The sequence below is a fragment of the Corythoichthys intestinalis genome, chromosome 11 (genome assembly GCF_030265065.1).
Source record: "Corythoichthys intestinalis isolate RoL2023-P3 chromosome 11, ASM3026506v1, whole genome shotgun sequence".
In the NCBI taxonomy this organism is placed as follows: Eukaryota; Metazoa; Chordata; class Actinopteri; order Syngnathiformes; family Syngnathidae; genus Corythoichthys; species Corythoichthys intestinalis.
This window is the reverse complement of record NC_080405.1, coordinates 14,270,633-14,298,524: the sequence shown is the minus strand read 5'-3', so window position 1 is coordinate 14,298,524 and position 27,892 is coordinate 14,270,633. Positions and strand designations below refer to the sequence as shown.

The window sequence follows — 27,892 nt, the reverse complement described above, 5'->3', positions numbered from 1 at the left end:
ATTTGGTCTAATGACAGTCTTATGATGCCACTGTCAAATAGTGTGTTACTGGTTAATATCTTTTGGTGTAATATCCCATAATACAGGGAGGACAGCTGTGGCTTATAGTGCAGTGTGGTTTATCTATGAACAAATGCTGTTTTAATCAAATTCCGGTAAGTCTTTTAGTTTTTAAACTTATTGTACTGAATAACTACTCACGTGAAACAAGAACACAGGAAAATTATATTTAATTTCAGTCAAAATTTGATCACTCTTGACAGTGCATAAAGGGGGGGGGGGGGGGGGGGGATCAAAACATTTCCAAAAGTGGTTCAAAATACTGCATCAGCATGGTAATGTGGTCCCAAAAAAACTAATGCTTGACATGTTATCTCAATAAGGCACAAGATAAAACAGTAATGTTTTAAGATTAAATTGTTTTGACATTTGCATGTGTTTCAGTGACATGGCCCTGTAAAAAAAAAACATAATTGCCAGCAACATTTGGTCAAATCAACAACCCTGTCTAAATGAAGTTCAACATACACCCCTCATAAATTTCCCTTTCAAATGTTAAGATGATCTTAATGTCACAGTGAAAAGTATCAATATTTACTTTATAGAAATTAGTTATTAGAATTCATTCATATAACTCTTGAGTGAATAAAATTTGCAAATAGGAGTAGCACGTTTTTTTATAGACCGTAACTATTTTTGGGGGGATATCATTCTAACGATGCCATAACAGTCCACGCCATCGTGTTCATTGTGCAATTAAACCGTTACATAGCCTCAGTCCGCAGAACACAGTTGTGTTTCTCTGCTACGATCCAAGAACTCCATGAGGTAAATAAATGAATGATTTTGCAAATTCAGTGAATTCTTTGGCCTGTTTGACGATCATATGGCTGCTGATGCATTGATGAGAGACGTGAAAGAGAAAGGGTGCAGCTTGTAGCCTGAACCACTGTAGAATTTGTTCTGGAACTCCACCCTGGAAAAAAAAAACATTCAATGTTCGCATAATTTGTAAAATAAAAGCCATTTCTATTGGATCGTCTCAAGCTCTTTAGACAACAAACTCGACACATGGCAAACCCAGACTGAATGATTCAGACTCAAAATAGAAAAAAAAAGGCATTTAAAAAAATGATTTACCAGTGTAGACGGAGTGCGTGCAAGAAAGCTGAGAGTCCCTCCATAACCAGCAGGATGGAGATGGTCAACACAGCGAAGAAGCTAAAGACCACAAAGAGAACTGCGGAGCCCACGTAGCCCTGCCACCTTAGGGCCACGCGCATCACCATGACCCACAACACCTCTGACAACTCTGTGGAAAAACAACCTCAGTCACATGGGCGCTTGGAAATTCCATGCCCCGTGTGGCTGAATAACTTCCTGACAAAGTGACAATAGAATGGAATGAATGAGTCTTTAGGAGGAAGTGACTGCGTTACTAACGTGCGTGCGCCAGACTTAGAGCCCAAAGTCGAAGGTAGGAGGCGGTGTTTGAGATGCAGCCCAGGCAGTACTCAATAGTGTGAATGGCCTGATGCATGAACACGTCGGCAGCATCAAACTCCTACAAATACGAGAAAGAAAATTTTGCTTAACTTTCATCCATTGCTCGTCTTTTTTAGCACTCAAGTGCTTGTTCTTCTAGTGGAATACAACTAAAGCTCAAGCCATCGATTATTTAAGTAATCGATTAATCTATCAACTAGTTACTTCGATTAATCGAGCAATCGGATTAGGATGACGTAATGCGTTTCAGAATAAATTTTTAGAAGATCCAAGACAAAGGCTTGCTGAGATTGCACTTTCAAAAGAGCATTAAATGTAAATCCAAAATACTTTTCCTGAGCTGGCTGTTTCTTCAAACTATGCAGAATTGCACTTTCATTTGACAAGAGCAATAAATACGTTTAAAAATAAATTTAAATACCTGAGCCTCAAACGATATAAGAATGAGGATCAAAGTACAACAAAAGAACAATTGGTGAACTTGCAAAGCAAAAATCCGCAATCTTAAATGCTATAAAATGCTTTTTTTCTTTTTTTTTTTTTACAATGCTCTTAACAAATTGTTCAAACACATATTCCCACAAAAACATTGAAATATAGGCTACCTACAAACTAATTTACGAATGCAGAAAAACAACATATTAGCTCACACAAAAACTTACCTTATGTTGGTCTTAACAGGGAGCAACTGGTTTCAGCCATGTTAAATGAGTTATGTCATATCGACTGTTGCCATTAGGGGGCAATGTATCCACCCGAATCAATTAAACTAAATGCAATTGACTTGCCATAAGGGAGCAGTGTATCCACCCAAATCATTTAAACTAAATGCAAACACTTTCAAAACAAACCATTGCAACATGACTAATTAAACGAATCCTCAAAGCAGCAAAATTTGATTCAAAGCTTTTTTCTAGTCATATTACTCGAGTTACATCGATTAATCATTGCAGCGCTAAATACAACTTTGTAATCCTACTCCTCTGTCATTCGTGAACTTGAAACTTGGTGACTATCGATCCCCGGAGCCTCAATCTATTTTTTTGAATCAGGGCTGATGAATTGGGAACTTATTGGTGCCCATGTTGCCTTCAGGGTACGAATTAGCCAGTAGAGGGCATGCACACACAGCTTTTAGCATGTAGTGTACTGTGGCACTCTTGTGTTTGTTTTTTTTGTTATTGTTTGAAACAACAATTATTACTGTTCGTGACCAAAGCTATAATGCAGTAAAGTCGTACAATAAAAATTTATTATTCTGAAAAAGTGTATTTGATAACGCAAGGCACTGGCATCATATTTAAGGCCTGGGAATGAGATCTGTCACAAAACATTTTGAGTGGCCGGCAAAAGTAAATCATTTCATGTTTCTAGTGATAATAAATTTTCAATACATTTAAGAAAGTATTTTTTTTAAACTTTGAAAAAAAAAAAAAAAATTTCCTTTTAGGTTTTTGTTTTAAATTGAAAACGTAAATAAAATGAAGAATCTAAAAATAAAATATTTGCTGGTCAGCGGCCTCAAAAAAATAGCATTTGGAAAATATTGTCTAACGATTAATCAACTATCGAAATAACTTTCCATTCAATCCATTTGAACAGAGAAAATCACTGCCAGTTCTCCCCTTCCAAAGGGATTGGCAGTCTATCACTGTAAATAGCAGTGAATGACCCCCCCCCCCAAAAAAAAGGTTCAATTCCACACATTTTAAAACTAAATTCAGCTAAGACATCAACCTCCGGCTCAGCGGAATCTCGGTCCACCTCCCGGGAGTTAATGGAGCCTTCGTCGGCCACCAGCGGGCGTCTTTCTTCTTGTAGATGCTGCAGCAAAATTGCAAATCTTTCACTAAAATGGACCCAGGGTAGAAAGATTCAAGGTGCAGGTAGATGCACTTACCAGCTCGCGACTTCTCCCCTTGTGTGTGATGTATTCGAACAGTGGTTTCCCAAGCAGGAGGACGGGAACGGAGCATAGCGCCAGCACAACCAGTACTTTCTGTACAATACCCTGCAAAAAATCAACAAGGATTTCCGTATATATTAGTTTTTTACTATAATGTCCCGATTGCATAATTTTGCACCCAAGTCACCTGATTATGAGAATCTCTGATAGCAAGCTCTGATCCGATACTGAAAAGTTTTAAACATGTTACTGTCTCACTGAGCTGCCTTCATAATGTGAATTATTTTTAAGCAAGAATATCGTAGAAAAATGTCTTTATTAAATGTTTCATTGAGTGAGTCCACTCAAATCTGCTCACGCTACCGAGAACAGCCTCTCACTTACACAATGAGTTGCCACAGCACACAACCGTTGGGTGTAACAAGCTAAACGATGATTGACACATGTGGGCCTTTGATCGTAGTGCTGCCAAGCTTCTCTGGGAAGATCAAAGGTACAAACCTGTAAATCATTGTTTACTAGCAAACTCCAGTGCACTGCTGACCAAGAAAAGCAGTAGGAGGGAGAGTGAGTACGAGCATGAAGCAGAATACCTGATCACTAGACTCAGATCCTCTGAAAAATGGCGTGATCGGCCCCATTTCCGATCACGTGATCAGGTCGAGACATCCCTAGAATATGTATCTTAACTAGGGACCTCACGGTAGGGTTGACCGAAATTTGAGGATTTCTATTGTGTCCGAATTAAACTGGTAGAAGCCATTTTTGTGGTTAGTAAATAAGGACACAAATTCATCATTTGAGGTTGGAACTGGGAATAGGATGTATAAAAAATGAACTCTCAGCCTACAACTCTGTAATCCGGCCCGATTACGTCAAATTCAGAGGATCGGAAACCGGTAAATAAAAAGACTGGGTATCCAAGGTTTCGGTTCAGGACTCATGGGCAGATTCTCAAAAGCAGGTGAATTGGAATCACAAGCAAAAATATATGATTGAGACATCCCTTAAGGCAAGCTTTAAAGAGGTACAGTGGTATGAAAAAGTATCTGAAACTTTTGGAATTTCTCACATTTCAGCATAAAATCAACATCTAATGTGATGTGATCTTTGTCAAAATCACACAGATGTAAAAACAGTGCCGAAGGAGACAAAGAGAGATTGAAACCAATTTTTACCAAACAATTCAATTTTATTTGTATAGCCCTATATCACAACAAGGTTGTGATATAGGGCTAAAAAGTATTGTCTGTTTATGGGCATAATGGCTCGGTCAAAAGAGCTGTCTGAAGACCATGGATCAAGGATTGTTGATTTGTATAAAGCTGGGAAAGGATACAAAACCATCTAAAAGTCTGGATGTTCATCAATCGACAGTCAGAGAAGTCTACAAATGGAGAGAGTTTTGGCACTGTGCTTCTCTCTCCAAGAGTGGCTGTCAACCAAAGATGACACCAAGAGTTCAGCGCAGAATACTCAGAGAGGTAAAAAAGAACCCTAGAGTGTCTGCTAAAAACTTACAGAAATCACTGGCACAGTACAATATCTATCAAGTCAACTATATGTAAAACAATGGCCAAGAATGGTGTTCATGGGAGGACTCTAGAGAGGCAGCAACTGCTGTCTAAAAAACATTGTTGCCCGTTTAATGTTTGCGAAAAAGCATTTGGACACTCCACACAAGTTTTGGCAAAATATTTTGTGGATTCATAAAACCAAAGTTGAATTTTTTGGGAGTAACGCACCACGTCATGTGTGGAGGAAGAATTAATCAGCACACCAACATCAACACCTCATCCCCACCGTGAAGCATGGTGGAGGGAGCATCATGATTTGGGGCTGTTTTGCTACATCAGGGCCTGGACAATTTGCAATCATTGATGGAAGAATGAATTGAAAGGTTTATCGGGAAGTTTTGCAGGAAAACCTGAGGCCGTCTGTCAGACAGTTGAAGCTAAAAAGAGGATGGATGCTGCAACAAGACAATGGTCCAAAACACAGAAGTAAAACAACTTCAGAATGGTTTCAGAAAACAAAATGCACGTTCTGGAGTGGCCAGACTTGAACCCCATTGAGATGCTGTGGCATGACCTAAAAAGAGCGATTCATGCAAGACATCCCAGGAATCTGACTGAACTACAGCAGTTTTGTAGAGACGAATGGGCTTAAGATTAGTCCTGATCGATGTGCCAGACTGATCTGCAGCGACAGGAAGCATCTGGTTGAAGTTATAGCTGCCAAAAAGGGGGGGGGGGGCACAAGATATTAAATGTGATGATGCACTTACTTGTTTGTCTCCCTTCTGTCATTGTTTGCATGCTATCCTCATTGAAAATATGAAAACCTATGAATGTTTGGGTGGTTTTAGTTGAAGCAGACTGTTTTTTCATCTGTGTGATTTTGACAAAGATCAGATCACATCTGATGGTGATATTATGCAGAAATGTGAGAAATTCCAAAAGGTTCAGATACTTTTTCATACCATTGTACAATACAAGCTTCAAATTGAAATGAGGAAATAAAGTAGGTTACCGGTAAGTTGCGCACATACCTGTCCTGTATATAGAGGTGGATTGTCTGCATTTTCCGCGAAGAGGAACATGTCTATAAAATGAATGAGTATACTGGGAGCGATTTTGGACTCTGCGGGAGTGTAGGCGATCCACTTGAAGACCACCATAAACACCAGGTATCCGAACAGACACAACATGAAGAACAGCTCTGGGATCAGTACAAGGAACACGCTGCTCAATTTGCCAAAGTGCCTGGAGGGAATACGTGATTTAAAACGCATTCAGGCCAGAACATCATAGAAGGTAACTAGATAATGACTTACACATAGTTGAAAAATGACAAACAGACTCCAAAAGTCATGTGGATGATGCCGATGATAACAGACATCTTCATCTTGTACGAGTTGAGAAAGGTGAGTTTGTTATTGGCCAAACCCCAAATCTGACCGATAGTAAATTAAAGAAAAGACTGTCAAATGGATGAAAAAAACAGCCGAAAGCAAAGACAAATTACCGGGTCAATGCCAAACGGGTAAGGAGTCGTGAAGACACCAGGCACGACCGGATCCATAGACAAAAACTTGTTCCCTGCCAGGACCGACGAGCTGCAGAAGAATGCGTCAAATATTAATGATGCGGGAAAAAAACCTTCTAAACTAGAATAAAAAGGGCCTCACTTCCAAATGTTTTTTTCAAACATTGGGCCGACATGCCACCCTGAGCTGAAAGTGTTGAGGCCCCGGCTGAAGCACTCATTGTAGATTGCTCCTGTGTAGATGGAGAACAGGCCCATCAAAAGAATCAGATACCGACCACCGAACATCATCTTCCAGATCTGAAACACAAAAAGATCAAGTTTGGGCGCTTTCATAAACATATCCCGGTAAATTCCCGTCTTCATGCATGTAAAGATGTCGCGGGAATTACTTCACCCGTGTTGCCCACTGGTGCTCTCTGTGCAGGGAGGCCTGCTGGCACGATTTTACAACCCGGACATTACGTCCTTTTTGGTCGGCACCGGCTACGGATGGGAATCGAGAACCGGTTCCTATAGAGAACCGGTTCTATGTGTTTCAATTCCATGGAATCTTTTGGCAGCTAATCTAACGATTCCCTCATCGATTCCATCCAGCACGATTTACATCACCTAACTTACGCTTCTTACGCACATTCGATTCAGCAAGCAAGACTACATGATAACTCAAAGACTGAGTGATTTTGCATTTTTTTCCACAGGCCATGTCATTATTCAGGAGACTACTTAAATGATGATTTTTCCCAAAAAGTCTATTAATGGGTCTATCGTATTCCTCGTCGAATATTCTATAAGAAAAATTTAACATACGTATATGCATCTAAAATAATCCTAAACAATTTTATTAGCAATTTTAATACTCCTGTTAAAAGGGGTTCCTGTGTATGCGTTCGTTCCCATGGCAACCAGTCAGTTACTTCCTGTTATTGTCCTATGTCACACGCGCTGCGTATTCTGGGACCGAGAATATGCGTAAGGTGCGCATTTCGAGCAAAGTGCGAATGTAACCATTTCCTCTTCATGTCAAAAAGTTCTTATGATAAGTTAGAGCCGTTATCAGCTCGACCGTTTCGTGTTTTTACTGTTACCTCAGCTGGTTGCTCATGGTCGTCCTCGCTGCGTCTCCCGCTCATCCTCGCTGCATCGTGTTTACATCACGTTGCATATTTGTGTTAAGAGGGAATATGTTAGTTTAGCATCCTAAGATGATGTTGTACATCCATGTGAGAGTAAAGTGCTTAGTTTTCGCCACTTTTATGGCCAAGATACTGCACGTGCACGCAGCGTGCGTCCAGGTTGTGCGCGCGCACTCGTGCTCCCCCCACCTCTGTGTTCATTATACTGTGCGAGTCATGTATGTGTGTTATTGACTGCTTTACAGTCAGTTTTAATTGTTTATTTCATCGGCACTAAAATGAAGTAATTTTCTTTCCTTTCAGAACCACACATATACCCACACATGCCAGTCTTCTTCCACACACATACATACAATTTAATTTCGTTATGTTTTCAGGGAGCTAGGGTTGTAAATCGGGTCTGCGATAACCGCGGAGGTCCACAGTCATCGCAAGGCAGAAGCATAAATCAGCCCTAACTACTTGTGAGTGTTGTCTTTTTGTAATTGTACATTTAAAAGTTAATCCAGTTTAATGAATGTCCTGACCAAGTGTTTGTCCTTGCCCAAATGTGATGAGGCTAATTTATCAAATTGCTTTTTGCACTTCTTACGACCTGTGTTGTATACTTATAAGTATTTCATAACTTAAACTTTGGTTTAAAATATCAACTTTGTAACTCTCTAAAACTTTACCTCATTATTGTTGCTTCTCAGTTTGGGGTCCTTCTCCTCAAGAACCATCCAAAGGCCAGCCAGGGCCATCAGGATACCATGACCCACATCCCCAAACATGACAGCAAACAGGAAGGGGAATGTAATTATGGTGTATACGGCTATGGGGAAATAAGGAAGATGAAATAAGAGAGAGAGAATGGGCAAATCAATGAATGGGCAACATTTGTGATGGTTCACGGCCATATACCCGGATTGACTTCCCGGTAACTGGCCACTCCGTAGGCATCCACAATGTTCTGGAAACCGGCGGTGAAAGAGTTGAGCGGGAACAGGGTAGGCGGTGAGGTAGATGATGGCAAGCGGTTGTAGAAAGAGTCAACTCCACTGCCACTCTTTCTCTGAGGACCAAAGAGATTTAGAAAAGCTCAGTGCTCAGCTATTCATGAGCCAGCGGTTTGAACGGGTCTCTCACCCCTCCTTCTCTCAGAGCGCTCTGCAGCTCGGGAAGCTTGGCGACAGGGCACCACGCCTCAGCGATCAGGCACTTGTCAGTGACGGAGGGGCTGCAGAGGTTAAGGACCATTTGGACCGCCTTGCATTTCTGGACGCGCACCTTCCACTGGGGCAGCACGGCCACCGCCCGCACGAGCAGCTGCTGCAGGAAGGCCTCGGTCTGAGACAACACCTTAGGAAAGAAAAACACCTCAAGTTGAAATACACAAAAACAACAAATGTTTATTTTGTTTTGTGCAGCATCTTGATCAGGACCAACCCATCTCGATTTAAACAAAGAATTCAACAGTGTTTGCTTCGGACAAGGGGACAGTCACTAAAAAGACCTGACACGTACAGATTTGATATCTTCAATTCTGCCTTGAAGTCCTTGAAGAATCTCCTCTCTTTCAGCCGTGTTCTCAGGATAGACAAACGTCTGTGTGCGAAAGCTTCCGCATAGAGAAACCAAAATGTTAATGTGCTCTGCGCAGTCTGAGCCAAAAAGTAAAAATAAAAGTTTACCCACCAGTCACAAATCTTCTTCACTTTCTGTCCTATCTGATCGCCCCAATACGAAATAAGGAAAACCGTCCACTGTACCATTTCTCCCTGCAGATAAAAGCAATTCACTAAATCGGTTTCACATGACTCCAATTCCTTTGATCACAGTTTTTACCGTGTCCGGGTGCTCGAGACGGTCCTCCATTTCTCTAAAATCCACAATTATATAACCGCGGCACGCTCGCCAGAGCAGGCGCTCAAATGAAGGAACCCTCCAAGGGTGGACCACTCCTGCCACAAAACTGAATGCAAGAACCTTTAGTTTATTTTCCATAATTTTCAGACTATAAATCACACCAGAGGATAAGTCACACCGGTCTTAAAAATGCACAATGACGAGGGGGGAAAAAAACATACATTTTGAATATAAGTTGCAGGATTGCCGAAACTATTAGAAAGAAAATGCGAGTTAGTCCAGCAAATCCAGGAAGTACATTACCAAAATTTCGGAGTATAAACCGCTACTTTTCCCCCCTGATTTCGAATTCTGCGGCTTATAGTCCAGTGCGGCATATTTGTTGATTTGTTTGGGTTAATAGGGAACACTTTATTTGACAGTGACGTCAAAAGACTGCCATAAGACTGTCAAAATTATGACATGACGCTGTCATGGGCTTTAATGAATGCTTATGACGGATGTCATTAAGGCTATGTTCATACCGCAGGTTTTACTGCACGAATCCGATTTTTTCCGACTCGAGTGAGGCATTAACTTGACGGTCTGAATGTCGCATAGAAATGGACCATTTCAAATCCGATCTGGGTGACTTAGGCTAGGTTCATACTACAGGTCTTAATGCACGAATCCTATTTTTTCGTGTTTTTCCCGACTCGAGTCAGGCATTAACTTGACGGTCTGAAAGCATAGATGTGGATCATTTCAAATCCGATCTGAGTCACTTTCGTATGTGGTTCAAATCCGATCTGGGCCACATTTTTTCAGAACGTGACTGGGAGTCTGAACTGTCAAGACCCAAATCGGAATTCATGCAGCAATTACGTCAGCAAAGAGCAAGAGGCACGGAGGACGGCAGCCATGTAGGCATTAGCGCCTAGCTTGAACTCTGCTTTGAAGCACGAAGCGGGCTTGACCACAGTCATAAAAAAGATAAAATGAAGAAAAGAATAAGCCTTACAATTTTCGATTTTCATTCTGTGCGCCGAATGACCAATATTTCATTATTGCACACATGGCCGAGTCGGAGCAAAATGACGCACCCGCGTCATTTCACGCACACACGTCAAGGCTCATGTGTGTGCGTGTATGCGTTCTATCAGTCCATATAAACTTTGAATATAAGACTAAACGGGGATTATAAATGTCTGTTATTTGTGGCCTCTTTTGGAAATCAAAATATGATCACGATGACATAGCTACAGCTAGCATGTGTAATTTGTTTTGATGCTTCTGCGCATGTGGGTCTCTTTGCGTAGCGCATCTCGGACTGCGAATTAGTGCGCATGCGTGATACTTGAATGGTCTCAATGGAAAAAGGCAGTCTGAACGGGCACGCCAAAAAACAGATATGGCAAAAAATCGAATTTGTGCATTAAGACCTGTAGTATGAACCTAGCCTTACGTATGTGGTCAAAAATCCGATCTGGGCCACATTTTGCCAGAATGTCGCGGCGGTCTGAACTGTCACGTCTCCCAAATCGGAATTCATGCAGCAATTACGTCATTAAAAGCGAGAGAGACAGGGCGCTCCAGTAGCGGTGCAGCTGTGCGTTAACTACTAGCTTGCCTTTAACACGGATTTTGGGGAAAGGTCAGGCTTGGCAATAGTAATAAAAAATAAAAATGGGTTGAGGATAAGCCTGAGAATGCTCTATTTTCTCTCTACTCTATAAGTGCAATATTTCAAGATTGCTTACACGGCTGAGAGTCGGAGCAAACTATGTGTGTGTGTGTCATGAACGGACAGTGCGTGCATGCTAGCGATCCGTATAAACTTTAAATATAAGGCTAAACGGGGATTATTTTTTTGTCTGTTATTTGTCTTCTCTTTTTGGAAATCAAAATATGATATCCCTGGAATGACGGATGTCATTTGTTTTGATGCTTCTGCGCATGCGGGTCTTCTTGCTCAGCGCGTCGGACTGCGAATTAGTGCGCATGCGTAATACTTGAACGGGCTCAATGGACAAAGGCAGTCTGAACGGGCATGCCAAAAAAACAAAAAAATCAGATTTGTGCATTAAGATCTGCAGTATGAACCTAGCCTTTGTGTCATCAGGCAAATTATGTCATTAACTTCATCTATGTCCAGCTCGGATCTTTTACATGCATTAAAAAGTGAGATAATTTGCCGGATGACACAAAATGACATCTATCAAAAATATTCATTAATGCTCATGTCAGTGTCATGTCATAGCTAAGATGGTCTTATGAAAGTCTGATGGCGCCACTGTCAAATGAAGTGTTACCAAATACCAAAACTAGCGATTAATGAAACAACTGGAACAGTAAATGAAGAAATAATTAGCAGAGAACACGAATTTTGATTGTTATTTACATTTGTAGCGCTACAATGCATGCTTTGAGGCATGTTGGACGACAACAGTGATTACAGCAGGTGGCAGCACAGGTTGACCGTCTCCACCAGGCCCGGAGTGACTAATCGGGAGCTTCTGGACGATTCCAGAAGGGCCGGCTGGCCAGATGGGCCGGTCCGGGTTTTATTTAAAAAAAAAAAAAAAAAAAATTACACTGTTATGATTTTTTGTTTGGTATTTATTTATGACAGTGTCACTGAGTATAACTTACATTCTGTTACCGCTGTCCCTGTGGGCAGTCTTAAAAAAAAAAAAAAAAAAACTTATTTTTTCCCCAGACTCATCCTCACGTGTGCAGACGAAAAATACAGCATGCAGCTCCGCCCCCTAATTGTAGTCTGTATTGAGCCAAATTAGCTGCTATCTCGGTGCTCGGATGGATAAAAAGAGCAAGGGTGGCGCTGAAAATTAAGAATTAAAAAGAGAAAAGCACTCGTGAAAGAATCGGCAAAATGCGCGAAAATAGCTAATTTTTTTCATGCAACGACCTTGCGGCCTCAAACTACAGAGGATTACAACGAAAGTGGTAAGGCCGGATGGCGAAAAAAATGCAACTTGCACCGTGTGATACGACAATATGTAATTGTGGAAACTTTGGCTTCTTGTAGCACCTCACAAGGGATATGTAGCAGCAAGCATTAGCCATAATGAACACACCACAGGTGCAGAGCTGGAAGGTAGGATTGCCATGTCGTTCAGCGAGTGAACATTAGAATGAATATATTCAATTACGTGGCGTTTTTAAAGTGGAAATGGAAAATGGATAATAGTATCATTAGAAGTTGTTACAATGTGCAATACGTATTATTTATTTTTCATATTGTTATGTTGCTATGTTTGTTTTATCTGTAAACACTCATTTTGTTAATATTTGATGTTGCAGAAAAGGTCTTATTTATTCATTTATTTTAGGGCTGTCAAAATTAATGCGTTAACGGGCGGTAATTAATTTTTTTAATGAATCACGTTAAAATATTTGACGCAATTAACGCACATGCCCTGCTCAGACAGATTTAAATGACAGTACAATGACATGCCCACTTGTTAATTGTGTTTTATGGAGTTTTGCCGCCCTCCGCTGGCGCTTGGGTGCGACTGATTTTATAGGCTTCAGCACCCATGAGCATTGTGTAAGTAATTATTGACATCAACAATGGCTGGCTACTAGTTTATTTTTTGATTGAAAATTTTACAAATTTTAATAAAACGAAAACATTAAGAGGGGTTTTAATATAAAATTTCTATAACTTGTACTAACATTTATCTTTTAAGAACTACAAGTCTTTCTATCCATGGATCGCTTTAACAGAATGTTAATAATGTTAATGCCATCTTGTTGATTTATTGTTATAATAAACAAATACAGTCCTTATGTACCTTATGTTGAATGTATATATCCATCTTGTGTCTTATCTTTCCATACCAACAATAATTTACAGAAAACTATGGCATATTTTATAGATGGTTTGAATTGCGATTAATTACGATTAATTTTCAAGCTGTAATTAACTCGATCAAAAATTTTAATCGTTTGACAGGCCTAATTTATTTTCCAAATGTATCATTTAATATAGTTTTTTTTTAAATCCATTTTTAAATTTGTTCAAAATATGTTGTGTTGCACTTGTTAAAATAAAGCCACCTTGTTAAACAACCATTACCTGCACTGAATTGGAATACACAGAATTACAGTACACGGCTTTAGAGAACACTGAACTTAACACGTCTATGCATAATGACATAATTTTAAATGAGTGGGCCGGTCTGAGGCATGAAATTCCAGGGCCGAAAATGAGTTCCACTCCGGCCCTGGTCTCCACCAAGGGAGCAGGGAGGCCAAATGAAGCTCCTTGAAGCAATGACACTTTGCAGCAAATTGGTTGAAAGTTTCAAGGTGATTAATTTGGTCTTATGACATATTATGATGCCGTTGTCAAATAAAGTGTTACCGGTTACTATCTTTTGGTGTAAATATCCTATAATACAGTGATGAAAGCTGCGGCTTAGAGTCCGGTGCGGCTTGTCTATGAACAAATGCTGTTTTTTTATGTCAAATTTGGTGGGTGGTGGCTTGTAGTCAGGTGTGCCTTATAGTCCAAAAATTATAGTATGTATATATTTGAGTAAGTATACAGTGGACACTCATGATACAAGCATCTCACCTTAGGAGTTTTTCACGATACGTGAGAACATTTTTACGATACGAACGACTTCAAGTAAAGCTTCTCTCTCGCTTGGCGTGTTCGAGTGCCTCAGCATCCCGCCAGGTGGCATGCGAGCACTCTCTTAACGCTTTGACTAAGTATCTCGGCGTCTCGCTATGTGACAGATACGAGCATCTCGTATCAACAGAATTCCCCATCAGACCGCCTGCCGCTCATCCTCGTAGTTTCCAGTAATAGAATTTTGTATTGAAGTGCATCCGAATAATTTTTGTGCTTACAAGTGAAGATTAACCATGTCCCCCAGTTTACTTACACTAAAAAATTGTTTGGTTAATGTTATACTATCACTTCCTTTAATTTTACAGTGTAGGTATGGCTGCCTGTTCTCTATTGACTTCAGCCCTCACGGTGAATACTTGTATATAAATAACATTGGTTTTACACTTTCAATTACGTTACAGATTATTTAGCCTTAAAATGGTGCCTTGAATCATCATTTACGGGTAACGTGTGGTCAAGAGAAGCGTGCACACATTAATCTAAATTTAATTATCTACAGTGCCTTGCAAAAGTATTCGGCCCCCTTGAATCTTGCAACCTTTCGCCACATTTCAGGCTTCAAACATAAAGATATGAAATTTAATTTTTTTGTCAAGAATCAACAACAAGTGGGACACAATCGTGAAGTGGAACAACATTTATTGGATAATTTAAACTTTTTTAACAAATAAAAAACTGAAAAGTGGGGCGTGCAATATTATTCGGCCCCTTTACTTTCAGTGCAGCAAACTCACTCCAGAAGTTCAGTGGGGATCTCTGAATGATCCAATGTTGTCCTAAATGACCGATGATGATAAATAGAATCCACCTGTGTGTAATCAGGTCTCCGTATAAATGCACCTGCTCTGTGATAGTCTCAGGGTTCTGTTTAAAGTGCAGAGAGCATTATGAAAACCAAGGAACACACCAGGCAGGTCCGAGATACTGTTGTGGAGAAGTTTAAAGCCGGATTTGGATACAAAAAGATTTCCCAAGCTTTAAACATCTCAAAGAGCACTGTGCAAGCCATCATATTGAAATGGAAGGAGCATCAGACCACTGCAAATCTACCAAGACCCGGCCGTCCATCCAAACTTTCTTCTCAAACAAGGAGAAAACTGATCAGAGATGCAGCCAAGAGGCCCATGATCACTCTGGATGAACTGCAGAGATCTACAGCTGAGGTGGGAGAGTCTGACCATAGGACAACAATCAGTCGTACACTGCACAAATCTGGCCTTTATGGAAGAGTGGCAAGAAGAAAGCCATTTCTCAAAGATATCCATAAAAAGTCTCGTTTAAAGTTTGCCACAAGCCACCTGGGAGACACACCAAACATGTGGAAGAAGGTACTCTGGTCAGATGAAACCAAAATTGAACTTTTTGGCCACAATGCAAAACGATATGTTTGGCGTAAAAGCAACACAGCTCATCACCCTGAACACACCATCCCCACTGTCAAACATGGTGGTGGCAGCATCATGGTTTGGGCCTGCTTTTCTTCAGCAGGGACAGGGAAGATGGTTAAAATTGACAGGAAGATGGATGCAGCCAAATACAGGAACATTCTGGAAGAAAACCTGTTGGTATCTGCACAAGACCTGAGACTGGGACGGAGATTTATCTTCCAACAGGACAATGATCCATAACATAAAACCAAATCTACAATGGAATGGTTAAAAAATAAACGTATCCAGGTGTTAGAATGGCCAAGTCAAAGTCCAGACCTGAATCCAATCGAGAATCTGTGGAAAGAGCTGAAGACTGCTGTTCACAAACACTCTCCATCCAACCTCACTGAGCTCGAGCTGTTTTGCAAGGAAGAATGGGCAAGAATGTCAGTCTCTCGATGTGCAAAACAGATAGAAACATACCCCAAGCGACTTGCAGCTGTAATTGGAGCAAAAGGTGGCACTACAAAGTATTAACGCAAGGGGGCCGAATAATATTGCACGCCCCACTTTTCAGTTTTTTATTTGTTAAAAAAGTTTAAATTATCCAATAAATTTTGTTCCACTTCACGATTGTGTCCCCACTTGTTGTTGATTCTTGACAAAAAATTTAAATTTTATATTTTTATGTTTGAAGCCTGAAATGTGGCGAAAGGTTGCAAGGTTCAAGGGGGCCGAATACTTTTGCAAGGCACTGTATCATTGAGAAAATACATTCATGATACGAGCACATTCAAGTTACTGGCTTAGTCGTGGAACAGACTGTGCTTATATCATGCAGTTCCACTGTATATAAATATTTCCAACACTTTGACCTCTGTTGTGCTATCACTAGTTTCCATGCATATCTCAATTAGAGAAATGATAATACATGACAAGTTTTACTTTTCACTAATCACATCACTGGATCAATTCTGGTGTTGAGCAAAAAATATTTGAAAATGTGTACTTTACAAAATTAGGACATGAAAGTTTACCTCAGACGGACATCGCGGTGGTTGTCAAACAGACCTTGGCTTTCCAGGATAGGTGGGGGTGCCTGGGAGGAATCCAAAAAGAAATGTAAATTACCCAGTGTAGCTTAATGATGAGTAGTGCTGCAACGATTAATCGATTTAGTCGAGTAATTCGATTAGGAAAAAAAAGCTAATTTTGCTGATTCAAGGATTTGTTTAATTAGAGTGACGCTGTAATGGTTTGTTTTGAAATTGTTGCATTTACTTTTATTGATTTGGGTGGATACACTGCCTTCTAGTGGCAACAGTGAATATGCCATAACTCATGGCTGAATCCAGCTGCTCCCTGTCAAGACCAAAATAAGGTTGTGTGAGCCAATGTTTGTTTATGCATTTGTTATTTGGTTTAGAAGTATATTTAGTAGTTTTTTGTAGGAATATGTGTTTGAACGATTTGTTAATAGCATCGTAAAAAAACATTAGCATTTTATAGCATTTAAGCTTGCGGATTTTTGCTAAGCAATTTAGCCAATTGTTCTTTTGTTGTATTTAGATCCTTATTTATTTATTTTTTTATACTGTTTGAGGTTAGGCTCAGGTAATCCAATTTACTTTAAAACATATTTATTGCTCTTTTGTATTTGCATTCAATGCTTTTTTGAAAGCACAATCTTAGCCAGCCAATGTAAATGTAATTGCATGCATAAACACTTGTTTATTTGTTTTACGTCTCCTAAAATTTATTCTGCAAAGCATTAACTGCAGTCTGATTACTAAATTATTCAAACTAACAAATCAATAGATTAATCGATTACTTAAACGATCGATAGCTGCAGCCCTAATGACGAGAGATGCAAAAGGTAAAGTTGTCATCACCTGCGAGGCAGTCAGAGAGTGTGTTCTTGTCAGCACTCCTCTGTACTGGCACAGCTGGGTCAGCTGAGCACGAAGACTGTCTCTATTCCTGGACACCTAGTTAGAAGCACACACAAGAATAAGAAAGAACTAAAGACTCTGATTTTTCTCCTTTTTGACACCAAAGAGTTTGTGAGGTGAGACGTTTAGCGCACACCTCTCGGAGCTCTCTTGCCAGCCTCTCGCTTTCCTCCTCAATGGTGATGAGCTCGCGGGGCTGAGGAGCCAAAGGTGTTGGACACGGAGGAGGAAGAGGGCCGTTTAAAGGAGGGGACAGGGATCGATTGATCTGCTGCTCTAGGAATGCTGGAGGGCAAAATTAACAGGCTACTTTAGCTAAACCTGAATCATTTGAAGGGAAAGAACACACCTAGCATAGACGACCGTCATGTAAAATATGGTTGCGCAAATGTTTTAAGTATGCAAATTGCAAATTTCTTGGCTCATTGATAATAATGTTAAACTTGGGATGTCCCCGAGCTGATCACGTGATCAGAAATTGGGTCCGATCGCCTCCTTTTCAGAGGATTGGCATCAGAAAAAATAAAAAGTATTTATTCTCATCTTCTTTAAGGGATCCACAGATAGAAAGACTTGTAGTTCTTAAAAGATGAGCGCTATTATGAGTTAAAATAGTTTGATACAGGGGGAGAACAAGTATTTGAACTGTATTTAAACCCCTTTTGATGTTTTCGTGATACTATTTGTAAAATTAGTTTAACTTGTAGGTCGCCATTGTAGTTGACGTCACATGGTTACTCTGCCGGGCTTGCAGAGTATGACTCTAGCGACATAAACATGTCATCTGTTCAACCCTTTCAATTTGAACCTGAGAGAAACATTAATGAGCATGACAGCACTGTCGGTCTTTCACAAAACAAGCACCAAAAGCAAAATGAACAGGAAAGACTGGATGAGACGAGAGTGGGGGGGGACTGTTCTTCCAAAATGTGCTTCGCCGGCGAAACGTCCTACAAGAGCCGAATTTGAAACCCAAAGTACTACCGTGCGCTTTCAGCTTGTTTTGTTTTGATTCATACAGACAGAACATACTAAAGACGCCTTAAGAAAATATCTAAACGTATCAAATAAGGGTGGTTTAAATATGATACGTGACTAATGTGGTCAACAGATCAACAATCTGCTTTAAAGCTACCACAAGAAAACACAATGCTCAAAAGAATGACAGGGAAACGTATGCAAAAAGTATTTTGAGGCAATGAAAAGGTAATAAAAGCACTCGCTGCTTTTAATCGATGAGCGCATGTGTTGCACGTCTCGCCGCGTAGAAGGAATTGCAGTAACCCGGTAGTATTCGTCGAGTGACAATGAAAATCTACGTCATCACCCCAAGCGTCCATAAAACATGGCGCCCTCCGTAGGTCAAAACATGTGCTAAATATTATAGATTTTTAAATCAATGGCAATATTTTATGTGTTTCTAATAAGATGTTCTGGTAAAAGAGAACAAATGCGACTTATTAGAGCCTACACGTCTTTAAGTCCGTGGTTCCCTTTAACTCTTTGGCTGCCATTGACGGGGATAGGCGTCCAGTCCATTTTGACTGGGGTGTCAGCGATCATTCTGTTTAAGTGACTAGCTCCATCTAGTGTTGAAGCTAAAAAGTGCAATAGACGTACTCTAAACTCAAGCTCCTTGTGTGGGCCATTTACAATGATATTTTCATAATTTGCTGCGGGCAAATAAAAACTGGGCAGCGGGCGTTGTTTGAACACCCCTGGCTTAAATACTATTCAAAGAACTGAAATTCATTGATAATCTAATTTCTAATATTTGAATTGTTATGTTATCCTATTCTGATATCCATTACTCATCATAGCGGGTGCCAAAAGAGAGAACAGAACCAGTAAATACTTACAAAATGTCTTCTCAAGCTCCTCGCATCGTCTCACTTCACCAACAAATTTCCTCTGAAAGGCGTTCACATTGGGATTTAGCTGAAATGGAATAAGAAGAAACAGGAAGAAATGGTTACATTACTCATCTGATCACAAGAGAAGAGTAAAAGAATGCCTATGACTAAAAGCCAGCATGTGGGAATTTACACATTATGCTGTATAGCAAATAAATTCAGTTCTGTATCATGACTTGTCACGGCCACACTTGGAATGTTTGTGTTGTTGCAGACTGAAATGAGCAGAGGGGAGAACTGTGACTCGTGGAAAGAAAATTGAATTAAATCTGTACAGTGTCTGACAGTTCACGAGGCCAGCTGCAGAACTTTGGTCTTTCCAAAGGCCATGCACAGAGTGAGGCTCACATCTCTGAACTCCACCAGGCCCAGCTCCCCCAACTCGCTGACACAGTTGTATGCAGAGCCGGATTGTAGGAAGAGCTGTACCAGACACACCTCCTCGCTGCGGAACATGGCGCCCATGGCTGCCTGCGTGACACCAAAAATACACAGTCACATAATCACAAAATGTGGGCACTTCACGGAAACTTCGAGAAACTGATTTGAGACATTAATAAAGGTATTTTATTTTAAGCAGTGGTGGGAAGAAGTAACTAGAGCTGGGAATCTTTGGGCACCTAACGGTTTGATAACGATTACGATTCAGAGGCTCCGATTCGATTATAAAACGATTATTGATGCACCCCCCTCCTTTTTTTTTTTTTTTTTTTTTTTTAAATGTTTTATACATTAGTTCCAAAATTGTTCAAAAATACTCTCAGGCTAAACCAAACTACTATTTCAGTAACAAGTTAACATATAGCAGTAAACAAATATACAAAAATAACAGTAAATAAAAAACTCCAGTCCCCATCCTGTATCAGCAGCTTTAAACTACATTCAATTAATTTGATGTTGTGAATCAACCGTTAAAGTTGTTAAAATTGCTCCCGTTATTCCATAATTTCCCTTTTGTCTACTTTCGGCATGTGAAAGTTTTAAAACTATTTTAAAGATAGATTCAAGTCAATATTTAACCTATTTAGGAGTATTTTAGATAAAATGTTAATTAGGTTTGCTTGGAAGGTTCGCTACAACAGCCTTGCAGGGAAGTGTACTGCTTTAAGATGGCGGCCGTTTACTAACGACCGCATCTAGCTTTTTGTAGATTAGCTGCTAACGCTACCGAATCTATATTGCATCTAGTCCTATATAAATGATATCTACCGTAACATTATGTGGATGTACTTTGTAGCAGCTTTTCGGCAGCAGTCAGATATGTTGTTGTGTTTTTTTTTGTTTTGTTTTTTATCTCGTGGCATGAGTTGAGCTAGAGCCGTGAGATGAGCATTGGCATTACCCGAGGGGCCGGGTAATGAGACGCATGATGTTTAGCTACTCTCGCTTCGTTCCTCATTGGGTCCCGAAGACCGCGAGCGCTGAGTGTATTGTACTTCCGCTTTACTTGACATATTTCAATAATCGGAATTTGGATGTTTGTGAATCGTTCTCGAATTTTCCATGGCCGAATCGCGAATAATCTAGGAATCGGAAATTTTGACCACCTCTATTAGTAACTATACTCAAGTCTTTGAATGCCACTGACAACAACAGACTTAAAATTAATTTTGACTGACCAGCCCGTCCAGTCAAAATTGGTTAGACGTCTATCATGGTTAATGTTTTAATCGAATACAGTAAATATATATATACACACACACACACACGCACTCACCGGCCACTTTATTAAGTACACCATGCTAGTAACGGGTTGGACCCCCTTTTGCCTTCAGAACTGCCTCAATTCTTCGTGGCATAGATTCAACAAGGTGCTGGAAGCATTCCGCAGAGAGTTTGGTCCATATTGACATGATGCCATCACACAGTTGGTGCAGATTTGTCGGCTGCACATCCATGATGCGACTCTCCCGTTCCACCACATCCCAAAGATGGTCTTTTGGATTGAGATCTGGTGACTGTGGAGGCCATTTGAGTACAGTGAACTCATTGTCATGTTCAAGAAAGCAGTCTGAGATGATTCCAACTTTATGACATGGCGCATTATCCTGCTGAAAGTAGCCGTCAGAAGTTGGGTACATTGTGGTCATAAAGGGATAGACATGGTCAGCAACAATACCCAGGTAGGCTGTGGCGTTCCAACGATGCTCAATTGGTACCAAGGGGCCCAAAGAGTGCCAAAAAAATATTCCCCAAACCATTACACCACCACCACCAGCCTGAACCGTTGATACAACGCAGGACAGATCCATGCTTTCATGTTGTTGACGCCAAATTCTGACCGTACCATCCGAATGTCGCAGCAGAAATCGAGACTCATCAGACCAGGCAACGTTTTTCCAATCTTCTATTGTCCAATTTTGATGAGCTTGTGCAAATTGTAGCCTCAGTTTCCTGTTCTTAGCTGAAAGGAGTGGCACCCGGCGTGGTCTTCTGCTGCTATAGCCCATCTGCCTCAAAGTTCGACGTACTGTGCGTTCAGAGATGCTCTTCTGCTTACCTTGGTTGTAACGGGTGGTTATTTGAGTCACTGTTGCCTTTCTATCAGCTTGAACCAGTCTGGCCATTCTCCTCTGACCTCTAGCATCAACAAGGCATTTCCGCCCACAGAACTGCCGCTCACTGGATATTTTTTTTTTTCGGACCATTCTCTGTAAACCGTAGAGATGGTTGTGCGTGAAAATCCCAGTAGATCAGCAGTTTCTAAAATACTCAAACCATCCCTTCTGGCACCAACAACCATGCCACGTTCAAAGTCACTCAAATCACCTTTCTTCCCGATACTGATGCTCGGTTTGAATTGCAGGGGATTGTCTTAAACCATGTCTACATGCCTAAATGGACTGAGTTGCCGCCATGTGATTGGCTTATTAGAAATTAAATGTTAACGAGCAGTTGGACAGGTGTACCTAATAAAGAGGCTGGTGAGTGTATATGTGTATACATACACATACAGTGATCTCTTGCTTTTTCACGGTTAATAGAGAACCACTGACCCCCAAACCCGCTGCGAAAATCTGGGAAGTAGAGGCGAAGCTAATATATATTAATGTAATGTGTGTTCAATGTATTTATTCAGATCTAACAGCATTGGAAAGAGATACATATAAGACATATCTTCATTTATTCTGCTTGCAATGAAAAAAAAAAAAGAATGGGGAAAAAAGTAAAACATCATTTTAAAACTCCAAGAATGGGCCGGACTAAAGTATTGGCACCCTTTGAAAAATTATGTGATGTTTCTCTAATTTATGTAAGCAGCACCTGTTACTTTCCTGTAGCACATAACAGGTGGTGGCAATAACTAAATCACACTTGCAGCCAGTTAAAATGGATTAAAGTTGACTCAACCTCAGTCCTGAGTCCTTGTGTGTACCACATTAAGTATGGAGAAAAGAAAGAAGACCAAAGAACTGTCCGAGGACTTGTGAAGCAAAATTGTGAGGAAGCATAGGCAATCTCAAGGCTCCAAGTCCATCTCCAAAGAACTGAATGTTCCTGTGTCTACCATGCGCAGTGTCATCAATAAGTGTAAAGCCCATGGCACCGTGGCCAACCTCCCTAGATGTGTAGGGAAAAGAAAAATTTATGAGATACTTCAAAAAAAGATTTGTGCGGATGGTGGATAAAGAACCTCGACTTACATCCAAACAAGTTCAAGCTATCGTGTAATCCCAGAGTACAACAGTGTCAAACCATACTATCCGTCGGCGTCTGAATGAAAAGGGGCTATATGTGGGATACCCAGGAAGTCCCCACTTCTGACCCAAAAACAAAAAAAGACAGGCTGGAGTTTGCCAAAACTTACCTGAGAAAGCCAAAAACGTTTTGGATGAATGTTCTTAGGTCAGATGAGACAAAAGTAGAGCTTTTTGGGAAAAGGCGTCAACATAGAGTTTACAGGAAAAAAATGAGGCCTTAAAACAAAAGAACACTGTCCCCACGGTCCAACATGGCGGAGGTTCCCTAATGTTTTGGGGGTGCTTTGCTTCCTCTGTCACTGGACTGCTTGATGGTGTGCATGGCTTTATGAAGTCTAAAGCCTACCAACAAATTTTGCAGCATAATGTAGGTCATGGGTCTTCCAACAGGACAATGACCCAAAACACACTTCAAAAAGCACTAGAAAGTGGTTTGAGAGAAAGCACTGGAGACTTCTAAAGTGACCAGCAATGAGTCCAGACCTGAATCCCATAGAACACCTGTGGGTAGATCTGAAAAAGGCAGTTTGGAGAAGGCACCCTTCAAATCTCAGAGACCTGGAGCAGTTGCCCAAAGAAGAATGGTCTAAAATTCCAGCAGAGCATTGGAACAAACTCATTGATGGATACCGCAAAGTGGTTGTTCGCAGTTATTTCGTATATAGGTTGTGCTTCCAAGTATTAGGCTGAGGGTGCCAATACTTTTGTCCGGGCCATTTTTGGAGTTTTGTGAAATATAATAATGATTTTTTTAAGTCATTGTCTTTTGTGTTTTTTCATTGCAAGCAAAATAAATGAAGATATTACTACCAAAGCATTTGTAATTGCAATCATTTTCTGGGAGAAATTGAGCATTATCTGACAGAATTACAGGGGTGCCAATACTTTTGGCCAGCAGTGTAAATGAAATATATATAAAAGAAAACAATAATTTGTACGCGTATACATGCATTTATCTTAACATTTTAAATACTGTTATTTTTTTTAAATGAAAAAAAAATCTGCAATAGACTGAGGGCGTGAAGTTTGAAGCGTGGATCACTATACATAAAAAACTACAATGAATACTGAATACTGTCCATATACAGTACATAGGTTGGCTGTAAATGTGTTAAATACATTATCACTTCTACTTTTGCCAGTCTGTTGATTCATGTCTTCTTGAGTAGATAGTGGAAGTAATCTTTTGACATGTTTATTAAACCATCATTTGCGAATGAAAAACATCTCTGTGAGCAGAACTAAGATAATTATTGGGGAAGCACTCAGTTCCTGTTAGTCCAACAATCAAAAGATTCCACTCTTGTGTAAAAAGCTTGACGAGCTGTCCTAAAATCTTGATCGGATCGGATGGATCATGAAGAACAAAGCATTCCAAGACAGACACGTGCCCGCCACAATTACATTTGGTGGGGTTCAATCATCCTTCACTGGCCATCTTGTTACAGTTGAAGCTCGCAAGATTCCAGTATTAGCAGATTCTTCAGAAAATGTTCATGAATGAAGACTCACTGACAAAGCTGAAGTTGCGGTGGGGCTGGATACTTCAAGTCAAGTACCCTAAACACTGCTCAAAATCTGCAAAGGCATTCTTAAGCATAGGAAAAAGAACAACATTTCTTTTCACAGACCAGAATATTATTGAAAACCTGTGCTGTAGTGCCGCAACGATTAATCGATTAACTCGAGTAATTCGATCAGAAAAAAGATTCCAATTAAATTTTGCTGCCTCAAGTATTCATTTAATTAAAGTAGCGTTGTAAGGGTTTGTTTTGAAAGTGTTTGCATTTAGTTTTATTCATTTGGGTGGATACACTACCTTCTAGTGGCAACAGTGAATATGACATAACTCATTTCTTCCTTTTAAGACCAACATAAGCTAAGTTTTGGTTCGAGCTGATGTTTTTTTTTTTTTTTTTAAATGCATTCGTAATTTAGTTTATAGGTATTTTTACCTGTTTTTTGTGTGTGGGAATATGTGTTTAAGCCATTTGTTTAGAGAATTGTTAAAAAAAAAAAAAAGTTTGTACTTTATAGTATTTAAGCTAGTGGACTTTTGCTATGCAAGTTAGCCAATTGTTGTTGTGTTATACTTTGATGTTCATTTATTTATTTTTAATACCGTTTGAGGCTCAGCTCAGGTATTTGAATTTTTTATGTTCCTTATCTGAATATTCGATTATTTGAACTAAATAGTTCATCGATTAATCGACTTCTAAAATAATCGATAGCTGCAGCCCTACTGTGGCGTGATTTAAAGTTGGCATCCATGCTCGGAAACCATCAAACCTGACTAAATTGGAGATGTTTTGTAACAACGGCAGAATCCAGACACTCACTGAAAGCAGCCAGAGGCGGTTCTTTTTGTAAAAGGTTAGATACTACATATTGATGTAATTTTTCTCCTCGGGTGCCCAGATTTATGAGTCAGGCTTGTTTTTGTAACACCTATTTCAAAGGAGAAAAAAAAATCACTTCTCAAATATTACTGTGTTTCTCCTATTTTATATATGGCGGAAAACACTCAGGTGACTTGAAGTTCCGCTCTGAGACCCCCGATTTGGCCAAATTTCAAAATCCGCTCTGAGACTCCCAATTTGGCCAAATTTCAAAATTGTCCTATATGCATGTGTGATACATCATTGTAAAGCTTAAAATCTCAATTTTCTGGGGGAAGAAAAAATTTGAACAAGAGGGCATTTAAAAAAAAAAAAAAATTTTTTTTTTTTAAACAGCAAAACCCTTACAGCAGGTGAGAGCATGCGAGAGCATAATTAAAGACGCCATGATTTTGACGAGATATTATCCCGTACTTACCACTTTTCGATCCAAAAAACTCCATGTAGCATGTATCACGGAGTGTCAAGACACAGCTGTGAATGGCCACAGCGGGATTTTTGGGGGATTTTATGGGTGAAACATGGTAATATAACAAGGGTCGCGATGCAAAAATCGCTGACATCAAGGAGTGGTTGAGATTTTCATTTTCATATTATTTACCCTTTTAAATGTTTTTTTTTCTCAATTTTTCTTTGTTTGGATCAATTATTTAATTTATCATCTAATATTTGGGGAAAATGCGATAGTACTGAAAAAAATACAATTAAGCTATAGTAATGAGGTAGATATCCGTGACTTTTTTACAGACACTATTTTTTTCATTGTGACGTAATTTATTTAAAAGTTTAAAATATGTGAGTGAATCATTTTTAAAATCGCTTTTTTAACTAAATATAAGACATCAATGAATGATTCTAAGCTAAAAATGACACTTTGAATAATAATTACGATTACTTACCTTCTTTTTATGGGTTGAAACAAAAGCGGTTGCGCGACGTCTGTTAACGGGGGTTTTTGGGGTAAAACTGAAAAATTAAAAATAGTTTGGGGGCTTATTTCGCCATGAATCTGCTATGGCAGCATATAGACATGTTGTTCTATCAAACACAACAGTTCTTTTGGCTTAAAATACAGCAGTTAATTTTAAAGAGGGGTGCAAGTGCAGAAACTGCTTTTTCTGCCTTGTCTGTGTTTTCCGCCATATGTAACTAAAATTGCTGACCTGTACAAACAATTATTTATAAAGTAAGTTTTTGAAAATTAACACGGGTGCCCCAACTTTTTTATACCACTGCATTTGCGACTGCTTTGTTCAAGATCAAAACAGGACCGCAGTGATTTTCTAATATGCTTTGTTTAGTTGCTTTTTTCTTCATGTGTACAAAAGAATTTTAAAGTAACCTTTAACGGGACCAATATGAACAAAATTAATTTGATTTAGAAACGAAACTGAAGTCTGGAGTCCCCCGACATGACTCATAACTCAAATGGGTCAATTGTTTTCCGTCACGCTGTACCAATTAAAAGTGACATGCTATCTTATAAAACAATCAACAAAACTTTAACGCGTTATTTGAAAGAAATGCTTGCATTTAATCACTCTTGTGTTAAAGTGAATGACTGTTGACGCTCCTTCATTGCCACATGTATTCGTAGACGAAGCAGAGTGCTTCCTGTTTATTATTCATAAACTGTTAAAAACAGCTTACCCGTTTCTTGTCTCTCAATTCCAGCGGCCTCTAATAATTTTTGTCATAGGTGTCAGCGTCCTCACCGGCGACTGTGGATCGGGTCGAAGTTGACGTCGTGTGGGATGTGAACTAGTGTGATTTTGACTCCCACTTCCCGTTTGGGAAAGTCACGTTACTGCGGTCTCACGTGACGCCGAGCGAGCCGCCACGACACGGCTTCTCCGGCAAAGGGCGCCACCACTTGCCGTCATGGAGAAAATGTGCCGACTAGTTCCAGTTTCATCCACCGAATGCTCAACGCCTTGTCTCATAGAGCACTTATTGGCTGTCTTTGACGGCGCTAGACGTCCAATTCATTTTGACTGGGAGACACGAAGCCCCTAATGGGATTTCGACAGAAATTAAATCATTGAAATTATCCGGTGCGCACCAGAAACAATCTGGTAAACATTAGCATTATATAGCATTTAAGCTAGCGGACATTTGCTATGCAAGTAAGCCAATTGTTGTTCTGTAAGATCCTCATTTATTTATTTTTTTATGTCGTTTGAGGCTAAACTCAGGTGCACATCGGACACTAGCAGCTTCGTTGTGCTAAAGATGAAAATACAGGATTTAGTTTAGTTTTACTTCAATCTTGGACTCAGCTAGCGCCTGAGTTTAGCCTCAAACGATGTAAATGAATGAGTAGCTTACAAAAAAACAAAATCAAAAGGCTAACTTACATAGGAAAAGTCTGCTTTCTTAAATGCTATACAATGCTAATGTTTACCAGATTCTAGTGCGCAGGTTATTAAAATGTTATCAAAGGCTTCAGCATGTAAACTAAACATGAA

At 39.9% G+C, this 27,892-nt stretch overlaps 1 protein-coding gene across 3 annotated transcripts; it reads right to left on the bottom strand.

The window, feature by feature from the left end:
• Positions 1–221: 221 nt before the first annotated feature.
• On the bottom strand, positions 222–27,493 carry LOC130924231 (V-type proton ATPase 116 kDa subunit a 3-like). Of its 3 annotated transcripts, none has more exons than XM_057850654.1 (22): positions 27,075–27,493; positions 24,430–24,616; positions 19,673–19,795; positions 19,271–19,349; positions 17,548–17,696; positions 17,352–17,447; positions 16,497–16,558; positions 9,424–9,550; positions 9,274–9,356; positions 9,103–9,196; positions 8,725–8,937; positions 8,500–8,650; positions 8,271–8,410; positions 6,603–6,760; positions 6,440–6,530; positions 6,249–6,367; positions 5,964–6,177; positions 3,407–3,517; positions 3,244–3,330; positions 1,444–1,564; positions 1,141–1,312; positions 222–976 (listed from the first exon to the last, which is right to left on the bottom strand). In XM_057850654.1, exons 3-22 carry the CDS (start codon positions 19,787–19,789, stop codon positions 883–885), a joined length of 2,478 nt encoding a protein of 825 aa, XP_057706637.1. In that variant the 5' UTR covers positions 19,790–19,795; positions 24,430–24,616; positions 27,075–27,493; the 3' UTR covers positions 222–882. The 3 variants fall into 3 exon arrangements, with proteins under 3 accessions (XP_057706637.1, XP_057706636.1, XP_057706635.1); XM_057850653.1 differs by having other exon boundaries at positions 24,538–24,616; XM_057850652.1 differs by lacking the exon at positions 24,430–24,616 and having other exon boundaries at positions 27,075–27,489.
• Between the last annotated feature and the right edge of the window lie 399 nt (positions 27,494–27,892).